At 43.6% G+C, this 23,142-nt stretch overlaps 1 protein-coding gene across 1 annotated transcript in view; it reads right to left on the bottom strand.

The window, feature by feature from the left end:
• Nucleotides 1-23,142, bottom strand: part of SEZ6 (seizure related 6 homolog) — a 519,872-nt gene that overhangs the window by 280,349 nt on the left and 216,381 nt on the right. The window contains exon 2 of the mRNA XM_083172348.1: nucleotides 8,350-9,105. Coding sequence (XP_083028474.1) covers nucleotides 8,350-9,105 — 756 coding nt within the window. The remainder of the gene's footprint in view (nucleotides 1-8,349; nucleotides 9,106-23,142) is intronic.

The raw sequence follows: 23,142 nt of genomic DNA, 5'->3' as shown, positions 1-23,142 counted from the left end.
CTGCTGTATTAGAGGGGTTGATTAGTGAGAAATGTGGGATGGCACTCAAACCAGCTTTTCCGGTCATCCCGGTCCTTTACACCTTGCCTAAGGTGCACAAAGATAGTGCACACCCCCCTGGCAGACCCATCATCTCTGCCAGGGGGAGTATTCTACAGCCAGTGTCACAGTTGCTTGATATGTTGATACAACCGCACTTGTGTGTCCAACCGACATTTCTGAAGGACACGACCAATTTTTTGAATCATGTCAATGCATTTGATGATTTACAATCCCATACCATTATGTGCGTAATGGACGTATCCAGTCTTTATACGTCCATTCCGCACCAAGAGGGACTATCAGCCATGAGGAACTTTCTGTGTAATTTAGATAGCTTCCAATTTAATGTTGATTTATACCTGCAACTGCTAGAATTGGTTCTCACCAAAAATTATTTCATTTTTAACGGCGAGATGTATCTGCAGACGTCCGGGTGTGCTATGGGAGCAGCAGTGGCTCCGGCCTATGCGAATGTGTTTATGTTCAGCTTTGAGCAGGAACACTTTTTCCAACATCGCTATGGCCAACACATCCGGGCGTTCTGCAGATACATCGATGACCTGTTCATGTTCTGGAATGGTGGCATTGAACTATTCAATACAATGATGGCTGAAATTAATGAAGCTGACACACCAATCAAATTCACATTTAAAACTAGTGATAGTAAGATCGACTTTCTTGATGTGTCGGTGAGTATCCAAGGTGGTAGGATCAGCACATCATTGTACAGTAAGGCTACTGACCGTAACACATTGTTATTGGCCAGTAGTCACCATCCCCCTCCCTTGAAGAAGGGGTTGCCATATTCACAAATGGTGAGGGCAATGCGGATTTGCAGCAATCATGAGACAGTTGAACAGGAATTGGATAAAGTTGTCGACAAGTTCCGAGAGAGGGGATACTCCCTCAAGACGCTCAAAATAGCCAAAGAGAGGGCACTAAAGTTAAAGAGGAGTGATTTATTAAAACCCAACATTAAAAAACAGGGGGAGGTGTTTCCATTTATCTCCCAGTTTGACACATCCAGTACAGTGGTACCCATTGCTAGTAAAGCCCTTTGGCCTATCTTGGCCAGTGACAAAGACCTACCGGTCTTTAGAAAAATCCGTCCTCTGGCATGTTATACCAGAGGACGGAATTTGCGAGACATCTTGGTACATACAGATGTGTCTGGTTTTGATAAAGCAAATATTGCCAACATGAGAGTGAAAGCTCCGGGGTGCTATAGGTGCCCAAAATGTGTCACCTGTAGTTTTCTTGTGACGGGCAATAAATTCAAAGATCCTCATTCCTCTAAACTATTCTCCATCCGACATGTTCTGACGTGTGATACACGTTATGTGGTGTACATGGCCAGCTGTCCTTGTGGCTTGTGCTATGTCGGGATGACATCGCGCAAGTTCAAGGAAAGGATGGCGATGCATCGCTCAGCCATAAGGGCCTCCATTGGTGGTAAAATAACAAGCAAAACGGTAGAGCAACCAGTGGCGATGCATTTTAGAGAAAAGGGTCATTCCTTAGACTCTTTAAAATATCAAATCATAGATCATGTCCCTGACTCAATTAGGGGTGGAGATCGGTATAAAAAGTTACTTAGACTTGAAGCTAAGTGGATTTTTACATTAAATACAGTTGCACCCCATGGCCTTAATGAGCGGCTGGTATGGAGTTCATTTATGTGAATGCTTAGGTTCTCTCTATATAACTGCTGTGTTTTGAAATATTGATGTTCATATTAGGCGATTTCTTGGGTTCATATAATATGTGATGGATGTTGATCCCTGCCTATACCCATACTGGATTCTTTATGTTTTGTCATTATTTTTTATATATATTCTTTTTTGTGTATGATTTTTGTAATGTTTCTTTTTATACTTGATTGTATTGTTGCTGGTGATGTCTAAGTTATTAAGGGTGTCTATATTGTTTACAGCAGATGGTATGTCGACAGCTGTGCTGTCGACCTGGGTTGGTGTGAGCACCCAGGATGACAGCGCAGCTGATGTGTGCGGCCATTTGTCTGTGTGATTTGAGCTGTGTGGGAGACAGTTCGGCCACATAAGATAAATGATCGCCCATTTAGGTTTTTTGCCTTGAGTTATGTGATTTTTTTATAAGGTCCATAGAAATGCTGTATATTTGTCCATAACCTGTTTGTAACATCTACACTCATGATTGCCTCAGCTGAGCGTTACCATGGGAGCAGCGCTGGCGTGGTGTGAGCCGTGGGCGTGTGCTTCCTGTGTGACGTTGCGGCAGCTTGGTTGGTTGCTAGGTTACCATCAGAGTGGCAGCGGCTTGTGAGAGACGCCGCGAGCCGCTCTGGGTGCCGGCACTAATCAGGGAGGTGATCGGTGAGTGTGTCAGCGTGGACTCGCAGTTCACTGCAAGCCTGATCGGTCCCGCAGGTAGGGAGTTCCCGCTAGATGAGAGTGGCGGGCGCTCGCACCTGTAGGATGTGTTCGGGTCGCCGATCGGCGTCTGGTTGCTATGGCAACGGATCATTGTGTGTGAGGCAATGATGCTGTTGTCATGCGCCAGAGCCGACTGGCGTGCAGCAGGAGGCGTGTCTGGCGTGACCGAAGGTGTTTTGGCGGCAAGGTGAGGGTATTTAAATGTGTAACACTGTGGTGATGATTGTACCTGTTTGAAGTCTCTTGAGGAAGGGGTTGTACCCCGAAACGGCCCGTCGAGGCTCAATAAACATCTTTCTTCATAAGAAATTGCTGCAGTGACGTGCTTGTTCTCCGTGGGGAACCTTGCCTTGTATCGTATCCTTGCAAAGGCACGCAGCATCGATGCTTTGATTGTGGGAGTGCCGGTCCGACACACGCTATACTATTTGGTGAGCTGTTGCTTATCATTAGGGTCAAGGCACCCCTGATTATATTGGACTTTTTGATTCAAGTGTGACACTACAGAGATACCGACACGTGTCGACACCGATTGCATGATGGACGGATCCCAACAAGATCTGGGTCTAGGAGGTATCCATTTATCTGGGAATACAAGCTTACCCGTTGGTGAGACTCTAAGCTTTAATCATGATGAAGTTTCTGGGATTTTATTTGCTGAAACCCCTGGCAACTCTATCCTGGATGCAGAGGATGTGTATCACAGGTTGTTGAAATTGCGTAAACGCGAAGTTGATTTCCTATTGCATGGACAGTCGCTCTCGGACTACTTTCGCCAAAAATTAATTCCAAGAGGCTTTCGAGTGCATAATGTACCGACTATCGGCAGATCAAGTTCGGAATTCTGCAGGAGATGGGTGGCGGTGCTGAACAAATGTGGATTGGATTTAATGCTATTGGTGATCGAGCAAGCTGGACGTGAGCTCAAAATCACCAAAGACAAGATAGATACATTATCCTCCGAGCACACCGCCCTCCTCAATAGTCAGGAACATTCTAAACTATGGAATAAACTCCAGACTCAATGTGACTCGTATAAAGCTGAATTGCTTAAGTTCAAGAGAGCAAAACTGCATACTGTACAGCAGGATTATGAGGACAATTCTGTGTACAGATGGATTGGGGGTCAGACAGGACCCAAACGCAATTTTCAACAAAGCAGACGTGATATCTCCTGGCGTAACAGGAGAGGCAGACGGGAGCCACAGAGATCTTCATCTGACAGTGACTTTGCCTGGCCAGAATCTGATGATCCATCAGCGGCGAGGCCCCCTTTAGGGGTAAGCACCAGAAGAAAGGAAGGACCCCGTTTCAGAGAACCCGCCGAAGTGGGCAAAATGAGAGAATCTACAAGAGCAAGCAGCTCCAAAATGAACTAATCTTTAATCTATCTTCAAGGGCATTATCGGATGGTGAGCGACGAGTCCTGAGTAAAGGATTATCGTTCATTCCGACTACAACCCATGATAAATTTGAATGGCAATGTAGCCTTCAGAGAATGGGAAGGAACATGCGACTGCGTGAGTATTTCCAAGACTCTTCTTCTGTACAGAACACTAGTGTCATTGACAAATTCATTTCACGCCAACACTTGTCTAAATTTGATCCGGTCAGTTCCAATACATCGATTAAGACTTTTACCCGTCTATTTGATGATTCAATGACCCGATTTAATGCGGCGTCAGATGTGGTACACAGGAACTTGAACCGAGATGAGCAAAATGCTCTTAAAATATTGAGTCAAGACAAAAGTATCACTATCCGCCCCGCCGATAAGGGGGGCGGAATAGTGATACAGGACTTAAGTGATTATTGTCTTGAAATTTATCGACAGTTATCTGATGTGAATGTTTATTGTAAATTGACAACAGATCCTACACCTATGTTCCAGAGAGAATTATTTGCAATTGTTGATACTGCTGTATTAGAGGGGTTGATTAGTGAGAAATGTGGGATGGCACTCAAACCAGCTTTTCCGGTCATCCCGGTCCTTTACACCTTGCCTAAGGTGCACAAAGATAGTGCACACCCCCCTGGCAGACCCATCATCTCTGCCAGGGGGAGTATTCTACAGCCAGTGTCACAGTTGCTTGATATGTTGATACAACCGCACTTGTGTGTCCAACCGACATTTCTGAAGGACACGACCAATTTTTTGAATCATGTCAATGCATTTGATGATTTACAATCCCATACCATTATGTGCGTAATGGACGTATCCAGTCTTTATACGTCCATTCCGCACCAAGAGGGACTATCAGCCATGAGGAACTTTCTGTGTAATTTAGATAGCTTCCAATTTAATGTTGATTTATACCTGCAACTGCTAGAATTGGTTCTCACCAAAAATTATTTCATTTTTAACGGCGAGATGTATCTGCAGACGTCCGGGTGTGCTATGGGAGCAGCAGTGGCTCCGGCCTATGCGAATGTGTTTATGTTCAGCTTTGAGCAGGAACACTTTTTCCAACATCGCTATGGCCAACACATCCGGGCGTTCTGCAGATACATCGATGACCTGTTCATGTTCTGGAATGGTGGCATTGAACTATTCAATACAATGATGGCTGAAATTAATGAAGCTGACACACCAATCAAATTCACATTTAAAACTAGTGATAGTAAGATCGACTTTCTTGATGTGTCGGTGAGTATCCAAGGTGGTAGGATCAGCACATCATTGTACAGTAAGGCTACTGACCGTAACACATTGTTATTGGCCAGTAGTCACCATCCCCCTCCCTTGAAGAAGGGGTTGCCATATTCACAAATGGTGAGGGCAATGCGGATTTGCAGCAATCATGAGACAGTTGAACAGGAATTGGATAAAGTTGTCGACAAGTTCCGAGAGAGGGGATACTCCCTCAAGACGCTCAAAATAGCCAAAGAGAGGGCACTAAAGTTAAAGAGGAGTGATTTATTAAAACCCAACATTAAAAAACAGGGGGAGGTGTTTCCATTTATCTCCCAGTTTGACACATCCAGTACAGTGGTACCCATTGCTAGTAAAGCCCTTTGGCCTATCTTGGCCAGTGACAAAGACCTACCGGTCTTTAGAAAAATCCGTCCTCTGGCATGTTATACCAGAGGACGGAATTTGCGAGACATCTTGGTACATACAGATGTGTCTGGTTTTGATAAAGCAAATATTGCCAACATGAGAGTGAAAGCTCCGGGGTGCTATAGGTGCCCAAAATGTGTCACCTGTAGTTTTCTTGTGACGGGCAATAAATTCAAAGATCCTCATTCCTCTAAACTATTCTCCATCCGACATGTTCTGACGTGTGATACACGTTATGTGGTGTACATGGCCAGCTGTCCTTGTGGCTTGTGCTATGTCGGGATGACATCGCGCAAGTTCAAGGAAAGGATGGCGATGCATCGCTCAGCCATAAGGGCCTCCATTGGTGGTAAAATAACAAGCAAAACGGTAGAGCAACCAGTGGCGATGCATTTTAGAGAAAAGGGTCATTCCTTAGACTCTTTAAAATATCAAATCATAGATCATGTCCCTGACTCAATTAGGGGTGGAGATCGGTATAAAAAGTTACTTAGACTTGAAGCTAAGTGGATTTTTACATTAAATACAGTTGCACCCCATGGCCTTAATGAGCGGCTGGTATGGAGTTCATTTATGTGAATGCTTAGGTTCTCTCTATATAACTGCTGTGTTTTGAAATATTGATGTTCATATTAGGCGATTTCTTGGGTTCATATAATATGTGATGGATGTTGATCCCTGCCTATACCCATACTGGATTCTTTATGTTTTGTCATTATTTTTTATATATATTCTTTTTTGTGTATGATTTTTGTAATGTTTCTTTTTATACTTGATTGTATTGTTGCTGGTGATGTCTAAGTTATTAAGGGTGTCTATATTGTTTACAGCAGATGGTATGTCGACAGCTGTGCTGTCGACCTGGGTTGGTGTGAGCACCCAGGATGACAGCGCAGCTGATGTGTGCGGCCATTTGTCTGTGTGATTTGAGCTGTGTGGGAGACAGTTCGGCCACATAAGATAAATGATCGCCCATTTAGGTTTTTTGCCTTGAGTTATGTGATTTTTTTATAAGGTCCATAGAAATGCTGTATATTTGTCCATAACCTGTTTGTAACATCTACACTCATGATTGCCTCAGCTGAGCGTTACCATGGGAGCAGCGCTGGCGTGGTGTGAGCCGTGGGCGTGTGCTTCCTGTGTGACGTTGCGGCAGCTTGGTTGGTTGCTAGGTTACCATCAGAGTGGCAGCGGCTTGTGAGAGACGCCGCGAGCCGCTCTGGGTGCCGGCACTAATCAGGGAGGTGATCGGTGAGTGTGTCAGCGTGGACTCGCAGTTCACTGCAAGCCTGATCGGTCCCGCAGGTAGGGAGTTCCCGCTAGATGAGAGTGGCGGGCGCTCGCACCTGTAGGATGTGTTCGGGTCGCCGATCGGCGTCTGGTTGCTATGGCAACGGATCATTGTGTGTGAGGCAATGATGCTGTTGTCATGCGCCAGAGCCGACTGGCGTGCAGCAGGAGGCGTGTCTGGCGTGACCGAAGGTGTTTTGGCGGCAAGGTGAGGGTATTTAAATGTGTAACACTGTGGTGATGATTGTACCTGTTTGAAGTCTCTTGAGGAAGGGGTTGTACCCCGAAACGGCCCGTCGAGGCTCAATAAACATCTTTCTTCATAAGAAATTGCTGCAGTGACGTGCTTGTTCTCCGTGGGGAACCTTGCCTTGTATATATATATATATATATATATATATATATATATAAAAGCAGGGCTATTTTTCAGCAGGCTCCAGCAGGAGCTGAGGCCCTTATTCTAGTTCACACCTTCTGACAAAATATTTCTTAGATGGACAACACCATGGGCCTTATTTTGGTTCACTCTTTCTGACAAAATACTTCTTAGATGGACAAAACCATGTGCACTGCAGGGGGGCAGATGTAACATGTGCAGAGAGAATTAGATTTGGGTGAGTAATTTTGTTTCTGTGCAGGGAAAATACTGGCTGCTTTATTTTTACACTTCAATATAGATCTCAGATTGAAGTAAAACCCCACCCAAATCTAACTCTCTCTGCACATTTTGCATATGCTCCCCTGCAGTGCACATGGTTTTGTCCATCTAAGAAGGATTTTGTCAGAAAGAGTGAACCAAAATAAGGCCCCATGTGCACTGCAGGTGAGGCAGGTGTAAAACCCCACCCAAATCTAATTATCTCTGCACAAGTAACACCTGCCTCACCTGCAGTTCACATGGTTTTGTCCATCTAAGAAATATTTTGTCAGAAAGAGTGAACTAGAATAAGGGCCTCAGTTCCTGCTGGAGCCTGCTGAAAAATAGCCCTGCTTATATATATATATATATATATATATATATATATATATATATATATATATATATATATATATATATATATATATATGAATAATAGCCCTGTATATAAGCCAGCCATGAGAGATTGTCGGACTGTTTCCATTCTGGTACATAACCAGCTCAGCAATATAGAGTGGCTGCATATATATCATCAATACTGATTGTAATTGTTTGATAATGAATCGCATAGTACAGTAGATGTCCCTTCTATACTATAAAGAAGGATATACAGTAGTTATATAAATCAGTATATTAAATTATGACTTAATTACCAAACCATCACAGATGGCGGCTTCTGCAATAAATCCAATAATAGTCTCTCCACTGTAAACACACTACCATAGCTTTCACTGCTCTAACGGGGCTCTGTGATGCCTTGTGTCGTCCCGTAAGAGGATGATGTTGGGCAGAGAAGGTGGGACTGCCAAGCACCGCTCACACTCACTGGCCAAATGTTGCCAATGTTTCCTAATCAGGTGCTAAGCATTAAGCAGTTAATCACAATATAGTAATGTCATAGTCACCTGGTGCTGGAGCTGTCATGGTCACTGTTGTGGTGATGATTGTGCTGGTTGTGGTTTCCTCTTCCTCTTCATAGGATGTAACTGTAGATGGTGAGATATTGGATATGACCTTCTTCATATCTAGGCCATTTGATCCTGCTGGAATGCTGGTGGTGGTTTTACTTAGAACAGAATTCGTAGGGCCGCTACTATCTTGTGTAGCAATTAAAAACTTAGTATGAGTTTTACCATTATGTTGGGAATATTCATCAGCATTACTCTTATCTGCCTGGAATAGATCTTGAGCATCAGTAGTTGGCAGTGGTTCTAAGACTGGGGCTGATGACACTGTTTCTTTAGTGTCCCTTCCATATTCGGTAACAATGGATGTGGTGTCCATTATCATTGTTGATGGAGCAAGAGGCATGGCAGGTGTAGGAAAATCACCTTGGGATGTAGTGACATAGTCTGGATGTGCTAGATTACCCATTGTTTTGAGTGCAGACAATCTCTCTTTCAAATCGCTATTGTCTACTGGTTGTTTGGTTCTTGCAAAGTAAGGTGGTAGGTACCGGAAATCTTTCTTCATGATGCTTTCATGAAGAATCCCCTCTAAAACTGGATGGTGGTTCAACAATGTCATAGTAGGTGCCGTTGTTATGAAAGGTATCTCTCCTTCTAGATCCTCTACCATGGAAGTGGATGTAGGATCTAATTTTGTATCCCAACTTCCAAGGGCCTTGCTGCTAATTCCATTTGTCACTGCAGAAATCAAACCTAAATAAAAAGTGAAAAAAAATCAATAACATACTACAGTAAATGTATCTTATTCATTGTTTCTCAAGCTCGGTCCTCAGAATCTCTAACAGTTTATGTTCTCCAGACATCTTTAGAATCTGTATTCTACATAGAAATTGGTCACACCAACCGATACCACAATACAGATGTAGAGATAAAGTTGATTATTCTGGTTAATTCGCAAGGCTGCGAATCTCCAGCCTTGTGAGTCCACAAAACCCGCCACCCGCCCCCCTGGCAGTGTGTGTTCCCACGCACAGGCTGTGAATGGATGTTTAACATAAACATCCATTCGCATGCTGTGGGGAACACCCACATCTTTCGATGGTCATCAACCATCAATAGATGTGGAAGGTGCATGCATATAAAAGTGGATGGATGGAAATGGGTGGGCAGATGACATCCGGTGATATTAGCGGCCTGCCCCCGCGTCACGGCCTCATTACTATGAGAATGCCCAGCGTTCTCATGGGAATGCCCATGAAACGCTGGGCATTCCTATATGGTAATGAGGCTGCCCGGTGCCCCGCTCCCCTCTCCGCCTCCGCCTGCTATGTTGGGTGCGTGCACCCAGCAAACAGAATCTTCATCGTGGGTGCATGCATACATTGGTCCCCATGTGGACGCAGACTAGCTGCGAACGGACCTGAATAAGGTCCTTAGATCCCTTCTTACATGGGATTTTTTTTCTCAGAAGCTGTGGCGCACCATCTCCATGAAGCCCTATCTAAATAGCTACTAATTAGGGCTCCGTGGAGTTGGTGCCCCACAGCTTCTGAGGAAGGACCTTTATGGTCTAAAAACATGTTAAAGCTAAAAAGGAACACCATCTCACTGGATCAAGAGAAACTATTTAGGGAAAGACCTGTTAACCATCTGGTAGCCATTGGAGGAGCTGGCACCCCGGACTTACCGATACCAAGTATCACCCTGAACAGATATCTGCATCCAGTGCTCAATTCACACCTTCCATGGTATTTGTATGCTGTTTTTATATGTTCATGTGAGAACACAACTGTAATAAAAGTATTGTTTGTAGATTATACAGTGTTGCACTATTATATACTGTTTTGAGTTTTTGAAGAACCACAGGATGCCCTTTGTTTAGAGGGATTTATCTATGCAGGACCATCAGTGTCCATCAGTGTTGACATTTTTGGATCCATGTGAGTGCATACAGTGGCTTTTAAACTTTCATGGTTTAAACCATCTGAACTATGGTTGTTTTCTGTTTGAGATTTTAAGGGATATCTTATAGAGAAAAGGAATTCCCATGTAAGAAGGGATCTATATCTCTACATCTGTATTGTGGTATTGCTTGGTGTGACCAATTTATATGTACAATTAAATACTTTGTTCTAAACTTGGTGATGGTTTTCTATTGTGTCACTAGCTGGAAACCATGGGTAGCGCAACAAGAACGTTAAAACTGTTTATATGGATCCTTTAGAATGTGACAGAGAAGCCACTTGTAGGCTAACACTAAGGGCCTTATTTTGGTTCATTCTTTCTGACAAAATCCTTCTTAGATGGGCAAAACCATGTGCACTGCAGGTGGGGCAGATGTTACTTGTGCAGAGAGAATTAGATTTGGGTGGGGTTTTACTTCAAAGTGAGATCTATATTGCAGTGTAAAAATAAGGCAGTCAGTATTTTCCCTGCACAGAAACAAAATTACTCACCCAAATCTAATTCTCTCTGCACATGTTAGTACATGTTAGTGGTTAGTACCACACAAACGCCCTGCACCAGCTAGGACGTCTGAAAAATTTGATCTTTTTACGGTCCATGAGATAGAGTTTGTGAAACACTGTGCTAATTGCACATTCTTTAAATTACATGATGAACCATATATTTATTGTATGCGATTTTCTCTTATAATTTCCAAGATATTCTCATATAAAGTTTACAGAAGATTTCTATCTTCAGCACACACACATTATCAAACTGCTGTATCTTGCACATAGTTCAAAGATGCGAAAGAAAGATTTGTGAAGTTTTCAGCAGCCAAATTTCACAGTTCAGACTGAAGTCTTTATACTTCTTTCTTTGACCTAAAAATAAGCTCTGGCAATCAGTAACCTTTGAACCAAAATGGAATCCAGAGCTGCAGAGCAAAAATTATTTGCAACTTGTTCCAGGGCCACATTCCTTAAAAATAAAATGAGCATTTCTTTACTTTCGCCTGCTGAGCCTGAAGGATGAAAGAAAGGTTCATAGAGACCTGACCCCAATCAAGTGGCAAGAGAAAAATCTATTTCCAGTGGCTGCAACTAGGACAAAAACTGAAGGAATTAATGTGGATAGTGGGAATAATGCCAGCATAAAATGGTCCAGGCTGTTCTCTCATCCCTTATATGAGTACACAGGGAAAGAGAACCGACTAAGGCATCGGACAAGGCATTAGGCAAGGCAAAAGAAGTCCAGATCATGAATGTGGTCAGGCACAAGTGTCCCATGACATTAGCAATTTCAGTGTTCATTGAATTATTTCTTACAGAGAATTGTATGGTATGATGCCAGGAGCTGGTAAGTGCCCTACTCTGACCCTACTCATGCTGCTTCATAGCTTTGTAAAATAACAATGGAGCTCTTTGTAGTGGAGAGGAGCATGTGGTACTTGTGTAGTTTCATGTCGGCTCCTTACGCTGCGCTGTCAGCGTAGCCCAACGGCAGGATAGCGTAGTCAGCATAGTGTCCCCATCAGGCAGCATAGTAACCGTACTGTCCCCACAAGCTGCAGCTCTGTCCCCGGCGTCCCTGGCAAGCCTAGTGAGCGCCTCTCACAAAGCGCTGGTAACCGCCAGATCCCCTGCACTGGCGGACGCTGGCGGAGAGGCGATCATGCTGGCGCCGGTGGAGGTACGGCCACCCTGCCCATGTCCACTTCAGGGAGACAGACAGGGTTAGGGGTTCGGTAGCACGTTCGTCTCCTGCACAAAGGGGGGTGCAGTGCACAAGTGCGTCTCATGCAAAATAAAGGACGTATTTGCCACTGCTCCATGTTACATACTGGCAAATGCCTCCATTTCAAACCCCCCCTATCCACGCCAGCCCGAAGCGTGGCGAGTGCAGCGAGCCCCGCGATAAAGCTATTTAATATGTACCACAGTGATTAGGACTAAGAGCTTTCCATTTATGCTTGAGTGACTTAGTGGATGGCCTAGATTGTAAGTTGCCCTTATTTACTGATGACTATGACTATGTAGATTGCACCGGTCTGCAAATCTCAGCACTGGCTCAAGGTTACATTCAAAACACATTTCAAGCTTCTCATTCTTACATTAAAAGGTCTCATACACTGATATATCCCTGACCACATCCCAAGATGATTGCCCTCTTAGATCCTGCCTCCAAGACTTCTTTCCATGCAGTTATAGAACTTAATACCCCACCCGACCAGACTTTGAATTTTTTGGGCACTCTCTCAAAATCTATCTCTTCATTATAGCTTATCAAATCATCACGTGATGCTACGACTATGTAAGTTCTACTAGCTGCTGTCCTATCAGTGGCATTACTAGGGTTGATATCACCAAGTGCAAATCAATACCGAAAAGGAACATAACCTGATGTGGAAGCGATGTGGGCTTTTTTTACCACTCTAACATTTTTCCAACAGTCCCAGAAGTGTTAGGATGCCCCCAGAGAATCTGTGCCCCTATACCTCCTCCAATTCCTCCCCTAGTGTACATCAACCCTTCTCATAGTGGTCCTATTACCCCTGAACCCCCCCACCAAACTATGTCAGTGACCCAGCTCTCGGTGTGTTCCTCTGAACCCAGCCTCTTTGTGTCTCCTCCCCATGTATTTAGAATGTGTTCTGGCCCCATTCCAAACTTTACCTTTGAACCCACCTTCGTGTGTGTGTTGATGACACCTCAACAGTATCTCTGAATTGACCTTTTCATCACGTGTTCCTGTGATCCAACCTTCTCCATGTGTGCCTGTGAACCACCTTTGCCATGTGTGCCTCTGACCATTTCGCCATGTGTGCCTCTGAGCCACCCTTCCTATCTCTTATTGTGAAACCACCACCCCCAACTGTGCTTTTGTGCCCTCCCAAGGCTAGTGGCTGTAGATTGGAGGTAGTGTGGGCAAATGGATACTAGACTGCGTTCAACGCTGCATAACTAAACATAAAGATGGCAGGAAAGCACAATTTTCTTTCTTTAAGTATATTACCATAGGTCCCACAAAGTCTTTGTTATGCCCCTGAATACAAAAAAAAAAAAAAAAAAAAAACATTTTATGGTTTACTTTTATTTCATTGCCCATTCCAAGTTCAGCTTTGATGCAATTAGTATTAGTTTTCATGGTTACCCCTATCACAGTTATCTGCATAATATATTTACTACCAATATACTGTATATATGTGGGGCAGTACGGATGGTGTAATGGTTAGCATTAATACCTCACAGCAATGAGGTCATGGGTTTGATTCCCACCATGGCCCTAACTGAGCGTAGTTTGCATATTCTCCCTGTCTTGCGTGGGTTTCCTCAAGGTCCTCTGGTTTCCTCCCACATTCCAACAAACATACTGGTAGGTTAATTGGCTCCCACCAAAAATTAACCCAAGAGTGAATGTGTGTGCGTGTACATGTGGTAGGGACTATACAATGTAATGGGGCAGGGTCTGATGTGACTCTTTAAAAAAAAAAATGTTCGCGCTAAAGCGCTGTGGAATATGTATGCGCTATAAGAAACGGCTAATAAATAAATATATAATATATTCTGATGTACTGATGTGACATACACAGTATTCACACAAGTAATGTGTTAATGATTGATTCACCTCTACAAATTTTTAAATCCATTCAGCTGATGAACACTCCTCTACAACACTATTTTCCTGTGCTTGCACTGTAATTAATAAATGTATTCATCATCGGCTCTGACCTTTCTTCCAAGTCCACCGCATTTCCCCTAATCATTTTCACTTGTTTGCCAGTGTTTATCCACATTTCATCCTATTTCTCCCTTATTATCCATTCCTCCCCCTGATCCGCTCATCTACTTCATTACAAGGGAGTGTCAGAAAAATGAGCGTGTTATTATTTTCTCTCATCATAAGTTCTTGCTAAATGATCCAGAATTTTCTCCTGTTAGTAGCAGTTGTTTGTACATGATTATAAACAAGGTAAGCCAATCTGTGAGTCTATGCTACCCACAGAACTAATAGTACTATCATGCTTTTTTGAGTTAAAGAGCATGTTGGGAGATGTTGCTAGGCGACAGCTAAAGTGCCACTAGTTATTTAACATTAAAGTTAGCCCTGCCACCTGCCTTTAACAGAGGCAACCATTTTGTAGACTGAACCAATATTAATGACAATGCTGCAAATCAATTCCTAATAACAAGGCCATACATGCCTACTTTTTATGGCTAGCTGCAGCTGGCCATTTGAGAAAGGCGGGGATGGCCTGTTACCTCAGTAGGTCCCACCCCTGTCACAGTAAAATGCTGCGTTTTGCTGATGAGTAAGGAAGGGAAAGGGCTAAAATGATGCAATATAGGCTGTCCCCGTCATTACGGAGCTGTAATTCCTGGTATAATCTCCCCACCCTACCAATTTCATTAGGGAGTAAGCAGAATTGCCCCTCTTCCGGGGGTGCTGGTCCCCAGTCTAACATACCTCCCTACTTTGTCAGTTAAGCATGCGGGACGCTGTTGTTGCGCGCCGCAGGCGCGTCGAAATTTTCGGGGGCGTGGCCTAATTTTGGGGCGTGGCCTATACTCGCGGCTCTTCCGCGAGGCCACGCCCCCATTTTGGCGCTATGGGGGCATGACCCAGAGGCTCTGTGAGCCTCTAGCCATGCCCCCAGTCCCCTGGCTGCGGGAATAGACGCTGTGCGCATGCGCACAGCGTTTATTCCCCGCTGCTTAGCAGCTGACAGGGGGGACTCCCAACAGCCCCCCCACACCACGGGACACTGCCGCCCGCGGGTGTGACAGCGGGACAGGCCCTGATAATCGGGACTGTCCCGATAAAATCGGGACTGTTGGGAGGTATGGTCTAATGCACCCTAGTTCTAATGCACAATGGGCGAGATGTACTAAGCCCTGAAAAGTGATCAAAAGTAGAGTGATAAGCCACCAACCAATCAGCTCCTACCTGTCATTTTTTTAAACACAGCCTGTGACATTGCAGGAAGGACCTGATTGGCTGGTAGTTTATCACTCTCCATTTTATCACTTTTCAATCTTAGTACATCTCATATCACTAGTTTTTAGTGAAATGATAGGCGGAATATTGTTTAAGTAAACAAGATGGCAGCATCCACTGTGACTGGTGCAATTTAAGTACTTATCATTTATTGGCAAGTGTTTTGTGCTCCTGTCTCAGAGATGTTTCTTCTTCTTTCAAACTGTGCATTTCTCTACAGAAACGGAATTACAGTAGAAGCCTGAATATCTTTCCTATATTTATCATGTTACAGCATAGAACCAAATCAATAATAAAGGGTTCTCTTAGAAAACGTATCACTTGCAGCAGGAACAATCACAGCCTGCACTTACAGATGTTACTCGTATTATTGTATTTGCCAAATGTGATTCTGCTGATTTGAAATACAATTTAAATATATATGCATGTGTTGGATAAAAGAAAAAGAATATAAAAAAATCATTCTAAAATGATAACAAGTGGGCATACTATTGGGTATACGTCAAAGTCTGAATACAAGAGAGATAAATTATATACGTGAAGTAACCAAAGTGCCAAGTTGTAACTCCAGGCAGTGCACAGACACCCGAGGCCTTATCCATCTGAGACATGACTTGTCGGCATTGGAGATGTGCTATGTGTATGCATTTGTGGATTCAAACACACAGACTTGTCCAGTAATACTGTAACACGTTTCAATGGTTCAGTGACATATGCTGCTTAATTTGCAGTCTTTAGACCTATCACATTACTTTATATATGGATATGGGATGCAGTTTGTATGCTGGGACCATTTAGTGTAACCCAATGTGTATGTGTGTGTGTTTTAGAGCAGTGCAGTGTTACCCAGTGTGTGTGCTGAAACAGTGCAGTTTAATCCAGCATGTGTGAGCTGTAGCCCGCACTACTGTGTGGTGTAATGTGAGTAAGGTTTCACTACTACAGTACATGAAATAATTGACATTATTTTTTGCCTTGCCAAAATCCCTAGTTTTGGCCCTGGGTGGGAGGGGACGATTAGGGTTATGCTGTGGGAGGGGTGGGTTAGGTTAAGGATTATGGTTAAAATACTTGCCAGGATCCGTCAGGATTTTGACCTCCAGTCTGTTTTCCTCACATATCCACCTTCACTGCTCTATACTCTCCCTCCCCCTCATTGTTCCTTGCACCCTCCCTCAATGGTCCCTACAACCACCTCCCTCACTGCACCCTACACCCACCCAATCACTGCTCTTCAAACAGTTTACACAGTTAATTAGCAACAGCGAAGACTGGGCCTGATTCAGAACTTTTCATTGCTGTGCAACTTTACAGAGGCTTACGATCAGAGTGAACACCTGCCATATGCAATTCTGCAAATGAATTGCTATATGATATTGCAGGGTTGCCAACCCTCCCGGAATTTCCGAGAGACTCCCGAAAATCGGGTCCCCTCTCCCGGCCCCCGGAAGGGTGGGCAACCCTCCCGGATTCAGGGGGCACCCCCGCTGTCCCCTGGATCGCGGCATTAAAATGCCGCAATCCTCGGGTCTCAGAGGAGGGGGCGGAGCTAAAATGTCACAATCGCGTCATTTTAGCCACGCCACCTCCACGGAGATCCGTAAATGTACTGGTTTAGCATCATGGGGCGGGGCCTAGTGATGTCATGCTTAAGCCCCGCCCCCTGCGCGGCTGCTGAAACTCTCCTCTCCGGGCTTCTCCCGGAGAGGAGAATAACAAAGTCGGCAACCCTGTGATATTGCTGATTAGGGCCAGTTGCAAATCCATAAGCAACTCACTCACCATCGAATGATTTGTCCAGTCTGTGCAAGTACGTTTAACTCTGACCTTCCACAACTCTGCGACAGATCAAGGGGTGGAGCTGACATCGCACACCCTCCCTGAAAATGCTGGGGCATGCCTGTATTTTTCCGGACACTCCCAGAAAGCAGCGGGTGAGCACCCCACAGATGATGGCATCCTGCCGGGGGTGGATTCAGAGACACCGGTGTGTTGCAACCATTTCGGTGGTGTGTGCGATGGTTCCTTTTTTTTAAGCAAGCGGCATCAGTATAGTTCATCAGAGCCGATGCGTTTGAATACTCAGTTCCGAGTGCAACTGCATGCACTGCTGACCAGGTCCTGTGTGACATTACATTGCTTTTCCAGCTCTCATCTGTTGCTCTCCTTTCTCTCATGCTAATCTAATACATGGGAAAGGCTGCATGCCCACTGGTATATTTTACTTTAAAGCCAATAAAACGAATAAAACATGCATATGAAATGCACAAATATTGGATCTTTGTTTTCTTTTTACTAATTAGCTGTTTCTAATGCACTGTAATATGGAAATGCATGCAGATGGAAAAAGTAGCTTTCTGAGAAATTCTACCGCAACTCAACAGACTGCAAAGCAATTAAATACTCAACGGGATCGTTAACACCAAAGACAGTGGTTTCTAGTGTCAGACCTGTTTACATGAGTTTTATTGATGATAAAAAAAGACTATAGCACTTTTAAAAATACCAGTGGGTGTTAAACCTGAGAGACTTATGCAGGGATGAATACAAGATGGTTTTGTAGGTGTATTATGCATATTTCTGCTGAGCATGATCAACTGCTGAATATACACACGTACAGGCAATGCAGAGTCAAAGGGAAATGCAGGGGGGTTTACGGTTGCACGGTTGCCTCTTGGGTTACGCTTAGGCTGCAGAGGGAGGGTTTGGGTTAGGCTGTGGGGAGAGAGTGTAAGGGTTAGGGGAGATCAGTAGGAAGATAAGTATACTTACCTGACCTCTGTCGGGAATCCCTCTATCGAGATGCTGGTGTCGGATAATCTGTGTTTGCCGGTTGTCCAAGTCCTACTGTAAAATGTTTACCCCAAAAATGTATTGTCTACAGTGCATCCGTAAAGTATTCACATCGCTTCACTTTTTCCACATTTTGTTATGTTACAGCCTTATTTCAAAATGGAATACATTTATTTTTTCCCTTAAAATTCTACACACTTTACCCCATAATGACAACAAAGAAAATGTTTTTGGGAGATTTTTGCAAAATTATTAAAAATAACTAAGAAATCACATGTACATAAGTATTCACAGCCTTTGCTCAATACTTTGTTGATGCATCTTTGGAAGCAATTATAGATTTAAGTCTTTCTTAATATGATTCCACTATCTTGGCACACCTAGTTTTGCCCATTTTGCAACACCTCTCAAGCTCCATCAGGTTGGAAGGAAGCTGGTTGGTGCACAGCCATTTTCACATCTCCCCAGAGATGTTCAATCAGATTCAAGTCTGGGCTCCGGCTGGGCCACTCAAGGACATTCACAGAATTGTCCTGAATCCACTCCTTTGAAATCTTAATATCTTAATATCTGTGTGCTTAGGATCGTTGTCCTGCTGAAAGAAGAACCAGGATGTCTCTGTACATTGCTGCAATAAACTTTTCCTCTATCCTGACTAGTCTCCCAGTTCCTGGCACTGAAAAACATCCCCACAGCATGATGCGGCCACCATCATGCTTCAGTGTAGGGATGGTATTGGCCTAGAGATGAATGGTGCTTGCTTTCCGTCAAACATGCCACCTGGCATTCACACCAAAGCGTTCAATCTTTGTCTCATCAGACCATAGAATTTTGTTTCTCATAGTCTGAGAGTCCTTCAGGTGCATTTTGGCAAACTCTCCAGGTGGGCTGCCATATGCTTTTTACTAACGAGTGGCTTCCATCTAGCATTCTACCATACAGACCTGATTGGTGGATTGCTACAGATGGTTGTCCTTCTGGAAGGTTCTCCTCTTTCCACAGTGGAAAGGTGTAGAGGGACCATCGTGTTCTTGCTCACCTCCCTGAACTAGGGCCCTTCTTCCCGGATCACTCAGTTAAGATGTCCGGCCAGCTCTAGGAAGAGTCCTGGTGGTTCTGAACTTCTTCCATTCATGGATGATGGAGGCCACTGTGCTCATTGGGACCTTCAAAGCAGCAGATATTTTTCTGTACCCTTTTTCTGTGATTTTTTTTTATTTATTTTTAATTAATTAATAAAAATCTCTCCCAAAACTTTTTTCATGTTGTGATTATGGGTGTATATTTGTGTAGAATTTTAAGGGAAACAATGAATTTATTCCATCTTTAAATAATGTTGTAAGATAACGAAATGCGGAAAAAGTAAAGCGCTGTGAATACTTTCAAGATGCATTGTATGGTTCTATTTTTTTTTACTATAGGAGAAGTAGTAGATGTAAGAAGGAATATTCAGATTGCAGGGTTTCCATGCATTGTGCTACGTAAAGTACCTGCATGTGCTATATAAGAAAACATGCATTTTCCCCTGTAAATCATATCATTATAATGTCATTACAATCAGTTGGAGATAAAGTGTATAGTACATATTCCTTCTTATGTCTCCCTACTGCTGTGCTCACCGTTGGTTTACATATACTGTATGTACTGTTCTCATTCCCGCTGTCTTTCTCCTGCTTTTCCCATCTCTCTAGCATGGTATCACTCATTGCTAGTAGCCCCCCCTTGCATCTTGCCCGGGGGTCAGAGATATGAGGGCCAGCAGTGAGCGGAGGATCAAGAAGCGAATTTCATGGCTGATGATGTAAAAGGCAAAACACTATCGTCTGGGCAGAGCTAACAAATGTACTCTCCTCGCTTAATAAGAAAGAATTATGTTAAGTAATACCAGCGAGACAGTTTCTGTAAAGCTAATAAATTAACCGCGTCAACGGGAACCAGAAGGAGGGGGTATGGAGAGGAAGGAGAGATGGAGAGAATGGAGAAGACTCAGGCAGCAAATTGCATTTCTTCTGATTGTGTTTTCTGTATATACAGAGTATAATAGCACACACAAGGCTCCATAATTAATCTTTGTTTCCAAACTACACTATTACATTTCATCCCAAGCAAGGCCTGCTTTAATTACAGCATAGTCCCTACACCGAGCTATGGCTCGCTGGTTGCTGAAGAACAAGTCCCTGCATGTACTGCCACATATGTGAAATTTGTGGTTCTCCACTGGCTGAGACATATAAATCATATCATATGGGACGTGCGGTGAAGTAAATGGCTGAGGAGTCCCTGACAAGTACCAGAGCCAGATCTGCACACAATATAGAAGCCATGGAGTACATGCCGGCATTATACACATGTGCAGCAGTATACACTGCTGGAGTTTCAATGAGTTTTGATAAGAGATGTGCAGAAAAGGTAGCCAGGTGAGGCACTGCCTCACCTGCTATAGACTTTTTACTCCAGAGTTTTTACTATAAAAATGATTAGAATAATAAAAATAAGATTTATATATTTTTATATATTCTTTGTATTTTTGACATACTTTATAAATTCAAAACTCCGGCATATACGTTAGTATGACAGGAAAGGCTGAGCCTCACCTGCCGCACACTACTGATACATACTAATATTAATAGCTCCGCATGATTATTAAAAAAAAATGTCTTTCCATGCTTTTTGCTTCTTTTTAAGCTTTTTGTGTGACTATCATGATGGATCTGGGGTAGAGCCAGGTCATGATATACACATTAGTATATACAGGGGACAGCCAAGTGGAAGGTACAGGGTTGTGGTGTATCCAAAAGGGCAGTGCAGGGATATGGCGTCATTGCAATATCGTGCATGCTACAGTATCTCCAAACATTGATTCACAGCTTTGTAAGGAGGACAGGCAGGACCACAATGATGTGATTCAGCATATCTTCAAGCCACCCAGAATGCCCACTGCACTCTGCAGGGTGCTGATTGTGGATACTTGCCTACTCTTCCTGGATTTGAGAGTCTCCTGGGCTATTAAGGAAGAAGGAAAGTATGCTCAAGAGGTTGTGCCCCAAACTGGCAAGGTGTGCTACAGTACTGTATGTATTGCATTATCGCAATACCCAGAAAGCTATTTGTTACCTGACCCTGTGACTCAGCCAGCACATCTAACAGGTTAGAAAAGGTATAGGGCCAGATGCACTAAGATTCAGAAACATACTTGCCTACTTTTAATAAGTAGTTTCAGGTAGATTATAGTTGGTAATATAATTTTGCACAGCGCCCCATTGAGAGGGGCATTTCATGCTCCTCCCAAAGGGCGTGTCTAGGTCCATATTTGGAGAGATTGTGAAAATAGATTGTGAACGTGGCACCTAGAAGCGTGGCTGTGTACTGCTACATCTGAGAGGAATCTTTTAAAATGACTTATATCCAAATGTAGATGAGCCCCAAAGCAGTTAGTAAGAGCTACTGTACTTGGTAAAGTGCTGGGAAATGGCACTGATGATTCAATGTAAATGTATCTGTCTCTCATTCCTTTTTCCCCAAAAAATATAACAGTGTAATGTGGTCTAGGTGACATGAGGGAGATTGCTAGACTAATGAGGGAGTGAGGGAGATTGCTGCTATTTCAGGGAGTCTCCTGCAGAATGCAGGAGGGTAGGCATCTACATACCCTCCAACATGACCCATTCCATTGGGTACAAAATGCTCTGCTCCCGGACTTCCCTCTTAATGTATGATTGCCGTCACCTGTGTTGATCTAGTTAATTTATAAGAAAGGTGTTCCAACACAGGTGATGGCAATTATACTTTAAGAGGGAAGTTCAGAAGCAGAGCATTTTGTACCTAATGGAATGGGTCACGTTGGAGGGTATGCATCTATGTTCAAAAGTGATGAAATGGAGAGTGATAAACAGCCAGCCAATCAGCTCCTACCTGCCATGTCGCAGACTGTGTTTGAAAAATGTCAAGCAGGAGCTGATTGGCTGGCTGTTTATTATTCTCCATTTTATCAATTTTGAAGCTTAGTGTATCTGGCCCATAGTCTTGAGGCAGATAAGCATCATTTATACATACAGTATTAGGACAAATTGGTCTCTTAGGACAGGGGTAGTAAGAGGTCACGTTAAAGATAGATACAGTTTAAAATACATTTTAGAAGCTAAGTAGAATCTATTTAGGGATTTATATGGGCCTAAGATTTATATGGCCTATGCTGGGAAATACTTCTAGTAAATTTGTGAGCAGGAACCTTTAATCCAGCCTTGACGGATGAGGATGCTTGAACTGTTTTAAAACTTAATTTAAAGAAGAATGATGCAACTTCGGCTTCAATCCGCTGCACTGGCAGAGCGTGTGCTACCATTTAATTACACACAGAATGAAACAGAATAGACTGAAGCCAGAGAGAAATCTGAGAGTCAGTAAAACGCTGTTGGTGAAGGGTTTAATAGGTTAAAGAGAGGGAAGAAGTTACTTAAGAAAAGTGAAACACACCAATATTACCAATAGAGATGCATAGGTTCATCACCGTCACCCGGAGACAAAGTGAAATTTGGTGCCCCGCGCCCCTTGTAAAAAGGTGTGTCGATAGTTGGTGGATAAAAGTCAGACTCACAAGATTCAGCCATCTGCAGTATGAATCAGCTTTCATCTGTGGGTCCCACCTCACAGTACATTAGCAGTGGCAAGTGCCCTGTTGCTTGCTGCAGTGCAGGCTAAGCGGAACCAGGCAGCAGGGCTAGATTAAGCCTTGGGCATGCCCGGGGTATTTCAGACAAGAGGAATCCAGTGGAAGGTGGTGTAAGTTTTAGGGTTGGGATCATTTGGTCTACAGCATGATGGTCGACAGTCATTAGGTCGACACCATTAGGTCTACATGGGAAAGGTAGACATGGGTCTAGATCGACGTGGGAAAAGTTCGACATGGTTATACCTGTAGGTCGAAAGGTCATTCGATCGACAGGTCATTAGTTCAACAATGTCTAGGTCAACAGTCAAAAGGTCGACCTGGGGATTTTCACTGCTTTTTTATCCTGAATGTCAACACAGTTGACATGGACACAGTTTAAAGTGCAC

This window comes from Crinia signifera, chromosome 2, assembly GCF_055691185.1.
Source record: "Crinia signifera chromosome 2, ASM5569118v1, whole genome shotgun sequence".
Taxonomy (NCBI): Eukaryota; Metazoa; Chordata; class Amphibia; order Anura; family Myobatrachidae; genus Crinia; species Crinia signifera.
This window is presented reverse-complemented; position numbering and strand designations above follow the sequence as displayed.